We start from the raw sequence: 18,768 nt of genomic DNA on the forward strand, positions 1-18,768 counted from the left end.
TGGGTCCCACTAATGCTAATGGGCATGACAAGCTTAACAGCATGTGCTCACACTGAATAAGTTACAGGCTGGGAACCAATTAGCTAAGTAGCGGTTTTGCAGAAAGAGACCTGGGGATTACAGTGGATGAGGAGAGAGATGTAAGCCAACAGTGCACCCTTTTAGACAAGAAGGCTAATGGCACATGGGGGGTTGCATTAGGAGAAGCATTTCCAGCAGATCTAGAGAAGTGATAGTTTCCCTTTATTTGGCAATGGTGAGGCCATATCTGGAGTATTGTATCCAATTCTGGGCCCCTCCCCCCACAATACCGAAAGGATGTGGACACATTGGAGAGGGTCCAGTGGAGGGCAACAAAAATGATTAGGGGCCTGGAGCACATGACCTACAAGAACAGGCTGAGGTGTTTGGGCTTGTTTAGCTTGCAGAAGGGAAGAATGAGGAGGGATTTGATAGCAGCCTTCCACTACCTGAAGGGGGTGGGTTCTGACGACAATGAAGCGAGGCTGTTCTCAGTGGTGGCAGACGACAGAACAAGGCGCGGTGGTCTCAAGTTGCAGTGGGGGAGGTCTAGGTTGGATATTAGGAAAAAGCTATTTGACTAGGAGGGTGGTGAAGCACTGGAATGGGTTATCTAGGGAGGTGGTAGACTCTCCATCACTAGATGTTTTTAAGTTCTGACTCAACAAAGTCCTGGCTGAGATGACTTAGTTGGGGTTGTTCCTGCTTTCAGAAGGGGCTGGACTTGATGACCTCCTGCAGTGTCTTCCAGCCCTATAATTCTATGATTTCTGTGATTTTAGTATTAGTTACCCCTGCCTGCCAAGTTTCTGACAACAGCCTAATTTTATAATGGACGTCTAAAATGCAAAAAAGAGAGGTTTGTAGCGTAACTGCTGAAATAGCATGGGAAAAGGTACCTGGAACCCCCAGGACAGTGTGAGATCTGGAGGTCAGTCACTTATCTTTGACTACTTTGTCAACTAAATAGGCATTTGATACAGAGTTAGATCAGATTGTGCCTATTCCCCTAAAACAGTTTAATTCCCAGGATGTTATTTTCTGTAAAATAATTATTGCTGCCATTTTTTTAGCCTCTTCTGTTAACGAAAGCTGCCTGCTTGAGACATTGGCTGGAGTAGATTAATAGATACCTAACCAAAGATATTTTGATTGTGTAAGGAGGCGGAACAGATAGGCTGGGTCTATACGTGCCCCTTCCTTTTGAAAGGGGCATGTTAATGAGCAGGTTCGAAATATGCTAATGAGGCACTGCAATGAATATGCAGCGCCTCATTAGCATAATGGCATCCGCGGCAATTCGAAAGTGCGGCTTTTTGAATCGCACGCACCCGTGGAGACGGGACCTTCTGAAAGGACCCCCCCCCCCAAGTTTTCGAAAGCCCTTCTTCCTATCTGTGATCGTATGCCTTCAGTATGCCTTCTTGTCCACTCTGGGCTCCTTCTGCCACCTCACTGGGTATCGTGGCTTCAGCTCAGGTCACAGACACATCTCCTGTAGTGTAGCTTGTGCAGACCCTCATGTGCACCTGACAACCCCCTAAAAGCTTTGCTTTGTTCACCCTGGAGCAAAAGGTTCACTGAATTAGTGAAGGCTTCAAGCGTACATGGAACACTGCGTCTGCTATGTGGCATGCAGCAGATGAGGCAAAGGCCCTTTGTGTATAAAAGGTCTCATGGACTCTCTTTTTCTTGCGCAAACCCAGTTGCAGAAAATAGTAGTCACATCTATCTAAATTAGGACCATTGTTTGATGTTATTCTGTGTTTTCATCTGTATTAGACTGAGAAATAATGTATGATTGTGTGGTAAAAGTATCATTGTGCACATGCACAGCTCAGCTCAGCTCCAGATCACAGCCTTGCAGCAAATGCAGCTGTCACTTGCAGAGAAGTTATGTGAGTTGCTTCATGATCCCCTCTGGGTCACTGCAACTTAGGGCGACCATATCTCCCTGCCCAAATACAGGACAGGGAGATATGTAGGGGAGGAACAGCTCCACCGAGCTCCAGGGAACTGGGAAGGAGGTGGCAGCTGCTGGTACTCTCCACTCCCACTGAAGCAGCAGCCACTGGCCCTCTGTCCACCCAGCCCTGGGGAAGTGGTAGCCACCAGCACCTCCTCCGCAGGGAAATGGCAAGGATATGGCAGTCAAACGCTCTCCAAAAGGTCAGCAGGCTGGGGGGTCCAAATACGGGACAGTTAGGCCCTTGTACAAATAAGCAGGGATGCCTTTTTCGCAGACCAAATACAGGACTGTACTGCCAAATACGGGATGGATGGTCCCCCTAGTGCAACTTCTTCAGTGGCTTCTCCAAGCAGCTAGCTCTCATTATATGCCCTGACTAAACTGACCTGAAAAATGCAAATCTTTGTCAGAGAGCAAAGATACAGGAGTTTCTCTTACCTCTAGCTCCGGGGTCAGCAACCAAGACAGCAAGATGAGCCATTTTTTCAAAATCAGTTACAAAAATCAGTATTTCAAGATCCACAATTAGTGTGAATATGAGACAGTGCTTAATAAATAACGTCAAACTGTACTGTTTGTAAGCCCTGTTTTAAGAACAGCGCATACACAATTATTTGTACCAGTTAGAAAGTTTAATTTACTTTCAGCCCTTGATTGGAGAGCAACTGAGGACAAGGAAAATGCTGTGCCTGAGAATAGGGCCTTAATCTGGAAGGAGCAATGTTCACATCATCCCTCCATGCCTCCTGCCATTCCGAGGCTCTAACCCCCGCCCCCACCTCTCCCTCCTTGGCCCCCAAACCTGCCCCAGTCTCCAGGCTTTACCTGTTTCAGCTCCCAAATACACCCCCTCTCCCCAAGTGTCATTTTGCCCCAAACCTGTCCGTCCATCCACTGGATTAACTCGCCTCAGCCCCCAATCTGGCCCCCAGGATTAACCCATCCGTGGCACTCGCTTTGCCCAGTTTGCCCAGTGAAAGGAAGGCTGGTGTGGAAGTGTTCCACTGGTGGGGGTGAGCCGAGCCACACCAGCCAGAGGGATGTGGCTGGTAGGGTAGTGAGGGGCTCCCTGCAGCTCTCTGCCCTGCTGTTGCTGAAATAATGGAACTAAATTCAGTTGGTTTAACAGCTGGATCCATTCCGCTGCCCTGCCAGCCATTAAACCAATGAAATTTAGTTGTACTGCTTCAGCGGCGGCAGTACAGGGAGCCACAAAGGAGTCAGCAGTGGCAGTGTCTGGAGCTGCAAATGACTCCTTAAAAAGCTGTATGTGGCTGCAGATCTACAGGTTGTGGACCCCAGCTGTAGCCCTGTTCCAGAACCCAATGAAGTTAATTGTTCTTTGCCTTCTGTGGGCTTTGGCTTGGGCCATCGTCTATGAGGAACACCCATATGTGAACTCTGGAGAAGTGTCTGAGCAGGACCAATTCCATAGTAGTTGCTAGGAAAATTTTCCTTTGTTGCTCTCAGCCACTTCTGCTGCAAGCAGAGCCTGCATTGGAGTGTTTGTCTCAAAATCCTGTGAGGAAAAATTTCACTCTCCATCTTAACCAGAGATCAACCCAATGATTGTGTGGTCAGTACTGAATAGTTCTGATAGGAAAACAATGGTTTGCCTGCCCACAAGATACCTGAAAACTCCTAGAGCTATTGATGAACAAGGGAGTGCATTCTCCAAGCTCATCCTGAGCTCTAGGTTCGTTATCTTAAGAAACTTTATACAGGAAGCAGTGGGATAAGCAGCTGATTGGGATCCATAGTAGAGCATCAACATCAGCTAGTCTAGAAGGCTGGTAATGCTATGGGATTTATGGAAGCATGATAATGAGTAGGTTGTAGGAAGGAATTAAAGCAGTGGGAGGCAATAAGCTAATCCCTTTTACTCCATTCCTCTTGCCTGATTCTTTCACCTCAAAGAGACATTTTTAAAATTACTGAGACCCTCTTCGGCCTTCTTTTCTCACCCCCCAAATTTCTTTCTTATTGTGAAATTTTAATTTTTTTTTATAAATTCAGATTATTTTTAAAAATTATTTTTTCAGATTGATGAAATCTTTTCTGTATATATATTTATACAGGGAGCAGGGGAATTGTCAGCAAACAAACCAATCCATTATTTTCACATATATGGGGGTACAGAATGAAGAAGGTAGGGAATTCACATACTCACCATGAACAAATGGGCCTAGATGCATCAGCTGTGCAGAACTATCAGTGCAGAGCCCATGCTCCACTTCCTCTGTTGAAAAGGCCAGTACATGGCTTGCTCACTTTCTCTTCCCAGGACCAAATTGCTCTCAGTGAGGAGGGAGATTTACTGAAGACTCTGACAATTTTCACTGTATGATGACTGGAGATTATGAATTCACAGTTGAATGTATTGCTTGGAAAATGAATATACTCTGAGTTTGCAGAATTCCTTGCTGGGTAGCCCTGTCTTACTGGGGAAGTAGGTCTGGGCGCACAAAGGGAGCAATGAAAAGAAAAAACCCGTCATCTTAGTATTCTGATAAAAATTGCAAACTGAGTTTGACAAATCTCAGGTGAGTTTGCTTTTTTATCAGACTTCACATCTTCATGGCAGTCAGTAATTATTCTGAACAACACTCAGGCCAGGCAGGTGAGTACTGTTCATCCCATATTATGGATAGGAAAATGAGGCAGTGAGGTATCATGCCTTTGATGGAGCCAAGAGTAAAGGTTAGATGATCTTGACACCCAGTCTCATGCTGTAACTATTAGACCATGCTGCCTTTCGGCATACATGAATGCCTCTCAGATACATCAAAATGTGGAGTCCACAGGTAAGGCAGGTCTGTTGCCACCAGATACTGCCCCACTGACTGAACTCCAGAGGCCTTTCCTTTAAACGCTGTATTCTGGTTAAGACATTCCAGCCTCAGGAATGCAGATTTTGGTTGATGCTGTAACATCATTCCTGCCAATGTTGATTGTTTGACTAATATAATTGCAAGGCAGTGTTGCATGACTTTCAGGATGGTTGCTCACTGGCAGGGATACATACTACTTTGTTGGGTGGAGTGATATTAGAAGCAGCAGCAGAGGTTTTTTAGTATAAACTGCTTTTTTCAGCCTTTTAAATGCCTTTAATGACCAACTATAAAAAACATCCAGAAAGTCTGACTGTGTATTTACTTATTAATGTAAAAGAACAGGCTATTGACCTATCTTTGTTTCTGCTCTACAGCCTCCTCCTCAGATATATGATAAACAGCTGGATGAAAGAGAACATACGATTGAGGAATGGAAAGGTAATCCCATTTTAAAGATATGTGGACTAAAATCCTGCCCTCAGATGTAGCAGTACAAATCCAGAATAATTTCTATGGAGTCAGAATATTTAGCCCTGTGTATTGATACTGATTCTGGTGAATATAGAATAAATTTCTGGAGTTAAACCTGTAGTCTCCAAAGGATTTGAAAATAACACCAATAGTAGCATATTTGATTTATGGAAAAAAACTGTTTTACAGTAGGCTTAAGGATTAATATAATGGTTTTAGTAATATAACAGCTCAGGGCAGGAAGTGAAAAGGAATTTCATGCTCATTTGAAACCTGTTGATATTGCTCATTGTGGGCCTGATGATATAATATTTACTTACATTGAGTAGTACTTTACTATATGAATAGATTAATTGCTGTCTCGGGGGTTACTTGTGTGACAAGCACATGAGAAGAATGACAGAAACAGGCCCTGCACATTATATCCTGATTGCCTGATATACTATGTACTGCCTAGCAAAGACCATGTGGCCAGATTCTGAAGGCAAGGGGACTATTCATGGAGTAAGATTATTCAACAGGGATAGGGTGTTAGAATCTAGGTGGTGATAAACAGTATTACAGTCACTGTGCCAGTTCTATTTCTGGATAATGCAACACTAAAAGAGCTTAGCTATTACACTCTCCTGCATATATCTAAAAAGCAAACACACAAAAATCAAAACTGAATAGATAGAATGAAAAGACTTGCTAAAGCGCTAATAAGCAAAATGAGATTGCAGAAGGCTGGCAGAATGATCAACTCTCTTCCTCTCAAATAGGTGAAAATAGTGTGAGAAATAAAAAGAAACACACACAAACAAAAGGGAAGTGGTTACACAGGTAGCAAGTGGAAATAGAAAATGTTGGTTTAATGCTTGCATTCTTTCATCATATAATTGTCTGGGAAGATTTAGCTTCATTCCCAGTTTGTATTTCGTTAAAGACTAGCCCATTTTGGCCTGTGTTAAATCATTTTAATGCGTTGCACAAATGGTTTAAAACTCCCTAGTGGGTTTGCAGCTTAATTTTGGTACAGAGAAGAAAGATTTGTAGCTTACCTTTGTTCAACACATGGAGTCTGCTGTGTACAAGCCTCTTTTTCAGTGCCATGTGAGGTCCAGTTACAACAGTCAGTGTTACTAAAATCAGAGAGGGCAAGCCAAACCTTCTGGAGTGGCTCCAGCAGCAGGAACAAGGATGAGGGGTAGATAATTGGGGTACCAGGAGAAGAGAAAGAGAGCGACTAATTTAAAGTCTTTTTCAAGTATTATTTGTAGCATTAAGTTGTCTCATGAGCACAAGAACTAACTGCGTTCATTACACCATCAATTGTCTTTCACAGAATTGATCTACAAGGAAGTAATGAATTCTGAAGAAAAGACTAAAAATGGAGTAGTAAAAGGACAACCTTCTCCTTCAGGTACTCAACCCCAATGAACAACATTAATGTGTTCTCCACAGCAGCAAAGAGAGGCTGCAGTTATACACCTGATGATGTAAAAATACTCTTATAATGAGTTGAGTTTTGTTAACTGTGCACCAGTGTCACTTTAATGTTTTAAAATAGGACATGTTATATACCATGTGAGCTTCGCAGTCACTTTGGGGATTTCTTCACACTGAACTCGTGCTCTTATCAGCATTGGCCTTTCTAAGGATTATGCAAACTCCATAGTTATACACTGGTTAATATTTTCAGAACCACTAGGAAAAAGAATATTGGCGATGGCATGTGAAGCTTCTGTGTGTGACAAGGTTTGGCACTTTTTAGCTGTAAGATTCCATTGTTAGCTTACGCTATGCTGGATGGATGAGGGCCCGATTCTCTGCTGGTGTAAATAAACGAAACCTATGGAGGTTAATCTCTCTGTGCCCATTTACTCTAGCACAGAGTTTGGCACTATATCCTCAAAAGTGCACTGCATAAGTGTCCTCTTTCTCCCGATTCCTGAAATTCATCTTTTCAGAAGCTCTGGTAGTGTTAAAACACTTTATCTGAAACTAGATTTACCTGGCATTGCTCAGATTCTTCACTCAATATTTGTGTCGTCCCCTGCTATCATTTAAATCATTGCTCTGGGATGGGGCAAGGAATGAGGAGTTCAGGATTCAGGCTGCCCCAGGGAGAGAGGTCGACCTCCGGCCTCTCTCACCACAGCTTGGGGCCCAGGTGAGAAGTGCCTCTGTGCAGGCACTGCTGGGAGAGGAGTGCTTGTCCCCTGGCTGGAAGACAGACACACAGACAAACTCTCTGAAATACATAGTAGATGCCTGTCCCTTTCTCCGCCATTTCCCCCTGCTGCTCCAGTGGAGTTATAGCTGTCCCACTCCCCATCTCTGGCCTCTTGCTGCCCCACATGGGTATTATGTAGTATAACTGTCCCTGCTTTCCATCCCATATCCCCTGCTGCCCCCCACGTGGTCACTGGAGACTGCACCACTCCCATTCCAGTTTATGAGAAACAATCGCATTCTAAGCACATCCCTTTGTCTTGGGATGTTAACTATACCTTGTTATAAGTTGTGGTAAGAGGAAGCTGCATACCAAATTTGGTGGTCCTCACCATTTAGGAAGAGTTCTCGAACAAACAGACAGACACACTCACAAACAGGCAAACTCTCTCAAATATATGGTAGGTATTGATTGAGACTGGGTAAGCAAATAGATTAGAAGGGCCTTGTTTTCACATAAGCTCTCTAAACAGCTTCTCTCTCTCTCTCTCTCTATATATATATATGTATGTATGTATGTATGTATATATATGCATGCTCAAAATGAGCAAATTCCACATATATGCAAGCAAGCATTTGTATACCAACAGTGACTGTGTACACAAACGAGTAACTGTGGATATATACATTTTTAGACAACCATTAGGCCTCCAGATATGTATCCACGTAAGGTTTGTATCTATATATACGTGTATCTGTGTAGGAAACAACTTTCAATATATTCTTATCTTAAAGGCTAATTATTAATTGCAGTGGTCTCTGCTTCTGTTTTTTGTGAGTACATATTCACCCTTCAACCTCAGAAAGTCATATTTAATCAAAAAGTTCTTAATGTTTGATGTGTCCCTGTATGTGTTGCACTGAGCATCTTTCCAATGTTCACACAAACTATCTCATACGTGGTGCCCTGTTTCTCAGTGATGAAAGTAGGGGGAACACGATGGAAGTGCAATAAATTACTGGCATGCTAACTGGCAACATTAGAGTTCTAATATTAAATCTTCATTTCAGCTACAAGGAAATATATATGAATGACAATTTAGTGTGTTGCTGCAGAGTAGCTGGATAAGTACATTACAGGCAGCATTGGCTTAAGGAATTATTATACCTCTGACAAAATAAATCTGAAGGCCTGGCAAGTATTTGAGTAAGTCCTTGTAATTGAACATTGCTCTACTATAGAGCACTACTTGCATATTAATGTAAGTTCAAATACTACTGTAGTTGCTTGTTTAGGGAACTAATTCATAAAACCAACCCAGGAATAGGTTTGCATAAAAAGAAAACTGAACTTTTCATTGTTTCAGGCCTGTATGGCTATGTCTACACGTGAACGCTACATCGAAATAGCTTATTTCAATGTAGTGACATCGAAATAGGCTATTTCGATGAACAACGTCTACACGTCCTCCAGGGCTGGCAACGTCGACGTTCAACATCGACGTTGCGCAGCACCACATCGAAATAGGCGCTGCGAGGGAACGTCTACATGCCACAGTAGTACACATCAAAATAAGGGTGCTAGGCACAGCTGCAGACAGGGTCACAGGGCAGACTCAACAGCAAGCCGATCCCTTAAAGGGCCCCTCCCAGACACAGTTGCACTAAACAACACAAGATCCACAGAGCCAACAACTGGTTGCAGACCCTGTGCATGCAGCATGGATCCCCAGCTGCAGCAGCAGCAGCCAGAAGCCCTGGGCTAAGGGCTGCTGCACACGGTGACCATAGAGCCCCGCAGGGGCTGGAGAGAGAGCGTCTCTCAACCCCTCAGCTGATGGCCGCCATAGAGGACCCTGCAATTTCGATGTTGCGGGACGCGCAACGACTACACGGTCCCTACTTTGACATTGAACGTCGAAGTAGGGCACTATTCCTATCCCCTCATGGGGTTAGCGGCTTCGACGTCTTGCCGCTTAACGTCGATGTTAACATCGAAATAGCGCCCAACACGTGTAGCCGTGACGGGCGCTATTTCGAAGTTAGTGCCGCTACTTCGAAGTAGCATGCACGTGTAGACACGGCGTATGTGAAAGATAATTTTTAATTTCATTGAAAGTATGAGGACAAACAGATCAGCTGATGTTGAAGATCAGGATACAGCAGGGGGATACTTTTTGTTTATAACACACACATACACAAAAGGTTTTTTTCAACAGTTATGCTAGAAAGCCATTTACCCAAGAAAACAACCCTCAATAGAGCAGTTGAGCCTTTGAAGATCCTGGTGAAAATTGGATTTGATTAGGCAGATTCAGGAGGATTTGAATAAAGACACCTTTGGGTCATAGTTAGTAATTGGGGTTTGATTATTTGCACTTCCTACCACAGTTCTGAATAAAGGAAGGGTGAACCATGTGGGCCAGTTCCTCAGCTGATGCAAATCAGCTTAGTTACTTTTAGAGCTGTACAGATTTACGCTGGCTGAGGATTTTGCCCTTCCTGGTTATCCCATTCATTTGGGCAGAGATTTATGGAGGAGAGTGGCTTCAATGCACCATGAAGGTGGTAAGATGTGAACAGAATGGGGCAGATTCCCACAGGAATTCTGTCTCACTGTGCTCTAGCAAAGCCTGCACCACTGACAGTCTAGTCTGAGCTCATGGTCAATAGCCCCATTGAAGTTGGTCATTTTCCCTCAAGGGAACTTCAGTTTTCATGTTTGTAATTTACTGATCACAAGAATATAAACCATGTGAAAGTTTATGGTTGGGTTGGCAAATGGAGGCTCCCTTGATTTTTCAATGCATTGAGGCACCAACCGTCCCATTTTAACTTCCTGATTTTCCATTCTAATACAACTCTGTTGAGGTAGTGTCAGTGCTGGGTCAGAGGCCTAGAGTTCTCAAGCCAAACCAAAAAGCATCTTCTACATTTGCCAGCCGGCGATCTACTGTCTTTCCAGCCACATCGAGAGAAGTACCTTTAACAACTGAACATGGTGTGAACTGTTCTGTAAGCAAATGGCTTGCAGGCATGTTAGCTAGTAGGGCACATTGAGCGCTGAAAATATTTCCTCTTCATATACAGCTAAATTTTTGCATTCCGTTAACTTTGCTGCATTGGCGATCTCGAAGTGTCTACATTTCAGAGGCCACCTTGTCACATCATGCCTTCACTGGCAGCTGGCAACCCCCTTGCTTCTTTGCTGTGTTTTTCCACACAGAACATGCTAGCCAGTGGCTACGGATAGGCTGCTGAGTTGTCGCTACGAAGTTTCTTATTAAAATGAGGAGCACGTTCACTCAGCTTTTAATTAGGCTAAGCCTTTCTGGGAATACTGTCTGGTCACACATAAAAACATACTGTGGGCCCTCAGGCAGAAGAGGCGGGGGCTAGGGCAGTCAGCCCTCAGTGCTGCTCAGATTGGAGTGCATGCCACGATCCTCCCTGCACCTCCGCACCCCAACTGCCCCTGCCCTGAGCTACGTGGAGCGACACTTCCACAGCATTTCAAAGGGGCCTGGAACGCTGGCCTCTGCTATGGCTAATGAAACCCTGGTGGCAGCTGAAGCTCTGAGCTCCTTTGAAGTGCCAGTCTTGCGTACCCCCTTAGCCAGCCTCTCCTCAGTCAGTGGGTCTGACTACATATCAACAAGTGAACAAACTGAGTCCCCGGAGCTACAAAATTGGGCTTTAAATCCTGCTGGAGTGGACTGATCTTTGCCCCTCAGACCCTGCTCAGCTGTATTGCATGTAAATTGACCACAATTTAGGGCTCTGCCCCTAACAATAGAAGCGGGGTGGGGGGGGTGAAGAAAAGGAAGAATCACAACAGAATTAATTTTCATAGAATTCTAGGGCTGGAAGGGACCTCAGAAGGTCATGTAGTCCAGCCCCACGACTCTCTTTGCTTTAGGTGGCATGTATAAATTCTAATTCCAGTACACATAACCTAGTGTGTATACCCCATACTCTGTCATGCACGTGGCCAGTGTTAAAGGTCAGTTGCTACTGTCAAGCCAGCGGTGTTCTCCAGCCATTAACCCTTGTAGCTAAGCTGCATCATGGCTTGGAAAGCTAATAGGAAACAATAGCCAGCTCTCTGACAGTATGGGCTTGGCTATATGTAGCTGCTTGTTTGAGCAAAATGGGCATTTGGAAAGTGGATATTTGTGTACAGAAATCAGCAGGCGGCACAACTGCATCATTTCCAAATGCCTCTTTTCTGACAGGGATCTGGCTTTTTGTGTGCACAAAAATGCACATGCAGTTTTGGGAACTCAGAATTAGCAGTTACTGTGCAAAATGTGGGCTGGTTTGACCTTCTTGGCAAAACTAGTTCCTTGGTGCCAGAGGGGTCCTGACCTGTATGATGCCTGACTGGAGAGCAGGCCTTATTTCCACCCCCTGCTATCTAACTTTCAATCTAAAGTTTATGAAAGTCCACTCATGCCCAGTTAGCTGGAACATGCATTTTTAACTATCTGGCCATAATTAGAACCCAGAGTTGAACCTTTGCACTGTTTCCTTTAATTCCCGAAGCATAGTCTGAACAGTCTCAGACGGGTAGCCATGTTAGTCTGTCGTGTCACAAAAACAAGCAGTTCTGTAGCACCTTAGAGACTAACGAATTTATTAGGTCATGCACTTTCATGAGTAAAACCTTCTTCTTCAGGTAATTGGAGCAGACAGATAGAATCTAGGGCTTATATGGGGGGAAGGGGCAAAAATGGGTTACCTGCCACTAGTAGGACCAGTTCATGAAGCCAATTAATTAGTACATGTGCTGTTTCTGTGCATATCAAAGGTGGGGAAATTGAGGATAGTTGAAATCTCTGTTAAGGCCTTGTTCAAATGTGTCATATTTTCAAATGAAGTCTAATTCAGATGTCGCCCTCTGTAATCCTGTGGTAAAAGTCTTTTGTAGAAGAATGGCTACGTTGAAATCCATTATCGAACGTCCAGGGAGGTTAAAATGTTCCCCTATGGGTTTATGTGTATTCCAGTTCCTGAAGTCAGATTTATGGTTGACTCTTTGGCACAGAGGCTGTCCAGTCTGTGTAATGTACATGGTAGAAGGGCATTGCTGGCACATGATGGCATATATCACATTAATGGATGTACTGGCATATGAGCCCCTGAGGGTGTGGCTGATGTGGTTAGGTCCTTGTTGCTCATATTGCTATGTGGACAGAGTTGCCAAGGGGGTTTGTTGCAGGGATAGGTTCCTGGATTATTATTTCTGTGGTCTGGTGTGTGGCTGCTGGTGAGTATTTTCTGCGCTGTGGTGTGTGGCTGCCAGTAGCTATCTGTAGGAGAAGACTGGCCTGGCACCCAGATCCTGTGGCCAACTCTGTTCACCTTTGTAGATGAAGACAGTTGTAGGCAAATTGTTTCCAGTTAGTTGTGTGGCTGGCAAGAAGGAAGCCAAGGGACACTACCTTGAGCAACCTCTGTGTGAGGCTATAATAGAACTTGCGTTTGAAATAGCCCTACTCTGAAAAGCGGTACATGGCCCTGCACGAGGTTTGATGTCCTTTCCTCCAGATACGTGATAGGGCGTAGAGGCTTCTCAGCTTTTCTAAGCTGCCACAGGACTCCTCATTGGTCCTAATAGGTCTTGTCATCCTCTTCTAAGGCAGTCAGCCACACATTCTAGCTTGCAGCTTTGTGGACACCTCCAGCAAGGAGTGAAAGTTGCTACTCTACATGGTACTGTGATCTGACCAAACCGTAATCTAAAAAGAATAAAAGTATAGTCAATATTCAGATCTGAATTCATTCTCCCAAGTGACAAGTTTTATTTTATTGTTATTATTTTCATTTATTCACGAGCAGGTCAACAAGTTAATGTTCATAATCAAATTTTGAATCAGAAGTATGAGAAGGACTATCAGGCTCCTGAATGCTAACTAGAATGGTTGCCTTGCTTTTACATGAAGGCTTTTGGGTTGTTTACACATAGAAAAATCTGTCCCAAGAAGCAATTTGCTAGCTCAGAAATGTAAAACCTGTCTCCTTGCTGCAACACAATGGGGTGAGCATGTTAGATAGCTATATGTGGTGCTTAGGCATGGTGACATGCTCACATGTTCCACAATTAATATTTGTTCAAAGACAAGCTGTTCTTGATGTGCCATTTATGTCAAAACTATTTGATACAACTAGTTTTCCTTTCCAAAATGTAATGGATCATGAGCTTCTGTATTAGTAGCTCACATTTTCAGAGTACTGGAATTGCTCTATCATCAGTGTGTGACCATTCAAAATATGTCCCATTACACTAGGGTATAGACTGAATACAGCTATATGGAAGGCATCAGAAAGCCAGAGTCTGTGCTGCTTGTGTTACAGCATTTCTCTCCTTGCAATGTGACCTCCACTTGTTCATTGCATATCAATGGAGGGCTTCTTTTTTCTTTCTGGATGTCATCAAAATGTACAGGCAATTCCCTCTATGTAATGAAAAAGGGAAGTTCTGACATAGTTGCTGTCTGCTTTAAAACCTGGATGTGTGCTGCATAATTCAGGTCTCCTGTGTCACAGCCATTTGTTTATTCACCAAAAAAACCACAGGGGATATTTTTTTGTGACATCAAGGATTTAGTAGAGGTTGACTTATATTAACCTGAAGCAGGAGGATTTAGACCCTTTACATGTTTGTATCCTCTCTAATGTGAATATGTATAAGCTTGCATTCTTAATAGTCAGATACCTGTGTCAGTCTCTTTTGAATCCCAGTGACCTTCTCCAATATTATTTGTGGAATTGACTTCCTCAGGAACATTTTTGTTTTTAAAAATTGTAAAAATTCATTTTACAAATTAGTCATTTAACAGCATGAAAGATGTACCTTTTTTAATTTCATTGGGTAACTCCTTCCAATCTCTTATCATACAGAAGGATAGATATGAGTGAGTTTCTCTGTACAGTAGCCCACCGACTTACACAGAGGTTGCATTCTTGTGCAACCCCCACATAAGTAAAATTTCGCATAAGTTGAGGGAGCCAGGAAACTGACCAGTGCAGCAGCACTGGTCAGTTTCAAAGCTCTTCTGAGAGGTGAGCAGCCTGGAGCCAGGTGCCAGCTCCCACCACTCAGGGTCACATTAGCCCAAGATTCACACAGCTTGAGTGTGTGTCTATCTTGGGGTTCTACTGTGCCATTCTTGTCATACTGCTTTTTGTTAAAAAATCTTATTAGTCTCTTCTACCGTGAAAGCTCTCCTATTCTTCAAACAATTTCCACTGTCAGTTTTTCAGCACTCCAAACATACTATGTCATGTTTGAGGTTGGGTGGCCAGAATTGAAGATAGTTGTCCAGGTGAGGACATAACATCGATTTATATAACAACAGTATCATCTTTTCATTATTTGTCTCTATTCCCATATTAATATAATGAAACAGTCTTTTTTTAACCACTATTGTTAAAGAGAAAGTGTTTCCATTCAGCTGTCCGCAAAGATCACCAGATTTTCCACCTGATTGTTTAATTTATAGCTGCCATCATTGTGTACCATTCAGCTCTTAAAGATTTAGTTTCTTTAGTAGCCAGCTGCAAAGGATTCCCAGCAATGGCACAATTTACAGAAGTAAGCAGCTGAGGTGTCGTCTCAAGAGCAGTATAATCCAGTACCATAGTATCAAAAGGTGGTATCCTAGATAAAAGCTGGAACTGACCCCCCCCCCAAAGATTTTAGAAAAATGTAGTCATGGCTAATTCCTCCAGTGACAATTTAGTGAATCAAAGAGACTGGGTAGTTGGAATCAAAAATGTTGTTATATTTCTTGCAGCTGTTTTCCCTTTAATTTCTATAGCACCTTCCATCTGGAAGCCTCAGACACCTTACAGTTAGTTAATTAAGCTTCACATCAATGCTGTGAAGCAGATGAATATTATTGCATCTGTTTTCAAGATGGGGAAACTAACTCACACATAGGTTGAGTGTCTTGCATAAGGTTGTACAGCAAGTCAGTAACAGAGCCAGGAACAGCTCCAAGGAATCCTGAGAAACCAGCATCTACCTAAAGCTTCAATCTGGTAGTGTTCTACCAACTCAATAAAAAAAACCCACATGTTCTGCAGCCCCTAGAGCTCCTTTTGAAACATAAGTTCTGGTGATGGGGGGGGGGACAGTTGGAGAGGGTTAAGCCTGGCGATGGGATGGGGCCATGGGAAGGTTAAGCCTGGGGTGGGTTAAGGCTGCAGGGAGGGGTGTGGGGGGATGGAGCTGAGCTGGCGTCATGTGTGGGGGAGGGAGGGGGGGGGGTCTGAAGCCAGAGCCAGGCCACAGGAGATTTGAGCTGGGGTTGGGGGGTTGAACTGGAGTCACACATGGTGAGAGGGGGGAGTTGAACTGGGGTCAGGGGTTGAGCTGGAGCCACACGGCTGCAGAATGTGTGTTCCGCTCGGGAAAAAGCTGTCCTCCAACTTACACAAAATTTGAGTTATGCGAGGGCACGTGGGAATGCAACCCTTGCATAACTCGAGGGACTACTGCACTTGAACACAGTTCTGGCCCTGGGCAGACTTTAAGAATTCTTCAGCCATCTAGAGCATTGCATGTGTATCTCTATAGGGCTATGTGTGTATGTATAGGAAGGTGGTGGGGGTTGGGCAGGTGGCGAAAGCATATGGAATTTATGCTTGAGTTTGGAATGGACATGTTATACACATGTGCAAAGCTGTGAGTAAGATGCTCCTAAATGAGTGACATTAAACCCTTGATTACATTCTACACCCTCATTTATTCTGTGTATGGAACAGTAAAAATAACAATTTAAGAATAGTAACAGAGAGATACCCGTTCTAGTCTATATACTATCAAAACAAAACAGCAGTCCAGTAGCACTTTAAAGACTAACAAAATAATTTATTAGGTGATGAGCTTTCATGGGATGGACTCTTTTATATTCAAATTTGACACGTTAACACATGGTTTGAACCGGGACAGCAATTACCTTGTCTGTTAAAAGGACTCTTTTACATACTTTATTTTATCTGCCTCTTGACTTCCCCCCACCGCTTACTGCCCCTCTGCTCTTCTGATTTGCCCACCTTGATTACAGTTTTTCTGATTTGTCAACCTTCATAACAAGTTTTGGTTCTCTGTGCCTTAAATAGTGTGTCTGTTCTGGTATGGCTATGGGCTGAAGAAATGGCTCTGTCCCACACAAGCTCACCCACTAAATTATTTTGTCAGTCTTTAAAGTGCTACTGGACTGCTTTTTTTGTTTCAATTTGAGACTGTATTGGAGGTTTAAAATATATAAAGGGATTGTTTGATGTCCTGTTTCAGGTACCATTAGTATAACAGCAGATTGTAGAACCCGCAACAAATTATGTGGCAATAGTTTTTTTCTATTTCCTAACAATGTAACAGCTTTAAAGTCTGGCACCTCAGATCTTCCAGGGGACAAGAAGCCAGTGCCAAGGCCAATAGTGGGTATTTCATGGTGCCAGGCCCACGAGGGCATATGATATCAAACATTAAAGTCATGACAGTTTTAACTGAAAAGAAAAACTGTGAGGCAGAACTGACTTAACCTTCTCAGCCCTTGGATTGTATAAATTTGGAAGAAAAGAAGCATACATTTCCCTGACAAGTTAATTTAAAATAACACAAAACAATGACAGCTGTTTGAAGTTACATTTCAAGCTGGGCTATTATGTTCTACTGGGGATGAATTAATGGGTGGAGTATTGGAGAAGCAGTCAAAGGTACATGATAAATTTATTCTTCATATGGTTTTATAGTTTACCATGTGGATATCATGGTCATGTATGGATGGATAGATGGCTGTGTGTGTGCATATCTATCCTTAGATAACTTCAGTAATCATTTTCCATAATATTTAATTTGTCATTTGAGACTCTCAATGTGCAAATTGATTTGGGAAGGTTCCAGATGAGGAAAACTGAGGTGCACAGAGGTTAAGTGACTTGCTCATGGTAATATGGTAAGTCGGTAGCAGAATCAGGATCAGACTGGCCCCATTTTCTGTGTTTTATATGTTTCATATGTTCCTCCCTTGATAGCGTCAGATGGCATACTGTTTCATTCATTGCATAATTTGTCCCACGAGTTTGTCCACCAAACTATTTAGAGCATTCTGAGTTTTTGACAGCAACTGAGATTTTTAAATCTTCTTAGATATTTTCTCTTCACTTGGCTTCTTATTCCTACAGTTCGTTCAGGCTCAGTTTCAGTGGACCACAGACTTCTTGCCTGGATTTTTCATGGTTCTAAGAGGATAAATCACTGGATTCACTTAATTTGAAATGTGATATGAATTGTATTCAAAACAGCCACATGAGTTGGAGAGTTTCCCACCAAAACTTCTGTAGCTTAATCAACATTAGAACTTGAGGGCTAGAAAGGGAAGCTTTTTGGTCTATCTTACTACCGTTAAAGTCAATAACTAAACATTCACTGACATGTATGGCCCCAGAGTTGAACAGGGATTTGGCCAACATACCATTCTAACCAACAGCCACAAAAAGTCCAACAATAAATGCTTCATTTTTCTTCAGGTTGCAAGCATGCCTTGGGTTTCAGGTTTAATCACATTGGTGTTCATTTTCTTAGCACAGGTGCAGCAGTGAACAGCAGTGAAAGCCTCCCTCCATCCTCATCTGTCAATGACATCTCCTCCATGTCCACTGACCAAACCCTGGCATCTGACACCGACAGCAGCTTGGAAGCTTCTGCGGGACCGCTCGGTTGTTGCAGGTGACTAGCCGCCTGCCTGCGAAACCCAACGTTCTTCAGAAGATGAAGCAATTTAGGAGGAAAACAATAACAAGAATAAAAGATGGAAAGGAAGAGAAATAAAATATAAAGATTTAAATGAAACAAAACCCTTTTCAGCCTGCTTCTCCTACCGAGTTATGTAATGCAGCTAAGCTCAAATGCATATTTAACTTATAGTTGCTCTGCTTTGGTCTTCTTCCAATGATGCATAATGAAAAAAAAGGAATTAAAGAAGCCTTTTTTCATAAAATGTAAAATTAATGGCTGCTAAACCAGCAATCTGCAACCATCCTTTTCCACACTGGCATGACAAGGTGTGCAGTAGCCACTCTATGTATGTATGTGTGTGTATCTGATTTCACTATATTGCTAATCTATTTTATCTACTTCTGCCAGCTTAGACAGATATAGATACACACACACATTTATCTCAGTACACGTACAGCACACACAAATGTGTATGACAATATGTGCAGCTGATACACAGTGTGCACCCTAGAACTATTTGGCCCATTTCATGTGAACGGCATAAAATGCATCTGTAACATATTACCAGTATA

At 43.0% G+C, this 18,768-nt stretch overlaps 1 protein-coding gene across 5 annotated transcripts in view; it reads left to right on the forward strand.

Moving 5' to 3' along the window:
• The window catches only part of MAPK10 (mitogen-activated protein kinase 10), a 117,661-nt gene extending 99,470 nt beyond the window's left edge, over window positions 1–18,191 (forward strand). For 4 of the 5 annotated variants that reach the window (XM_074992007.1, XM_074992002.1, XM_074992003.1 and 1 more), the window contains 3 exons: window positions 5,199–5,262; window positions 6,620–6,697; window positions 18,049–18,191. In XM_074992007.1, coding sequence (XP_074848108.1) covers window positions 5,199–5,262; window positions 6,620–6,697; window positions 18,049–18,191 — 285 coding nt within the window. The remainder of the gene's footprint in view (window positions 1–5,198; window positions 5,263–6,619; window positions 6,698–18,048) is intronic. The other variant, XM_074992004.1, reaches the window with a different exon arrangement.
• The last annotated feature ends 577 nt before the right edge of the window (window positions 18,192–18,768 follow it).

Source organism: Carettochelys insculpta, chromosome 4 (assembly GCF_033958435.1).
Source record: "Carettochelys insculpta isolate YL-2023 chromosome 4, ASM3395843v1, whole genome shotgun sequence".
NCBI classification, from domain to species: domain Eukaryota; kingdom Metazoa; phylum Chordata; order Testudines; family Carettochelyidae; genus Carettochelys; species Carettochelys insculpta.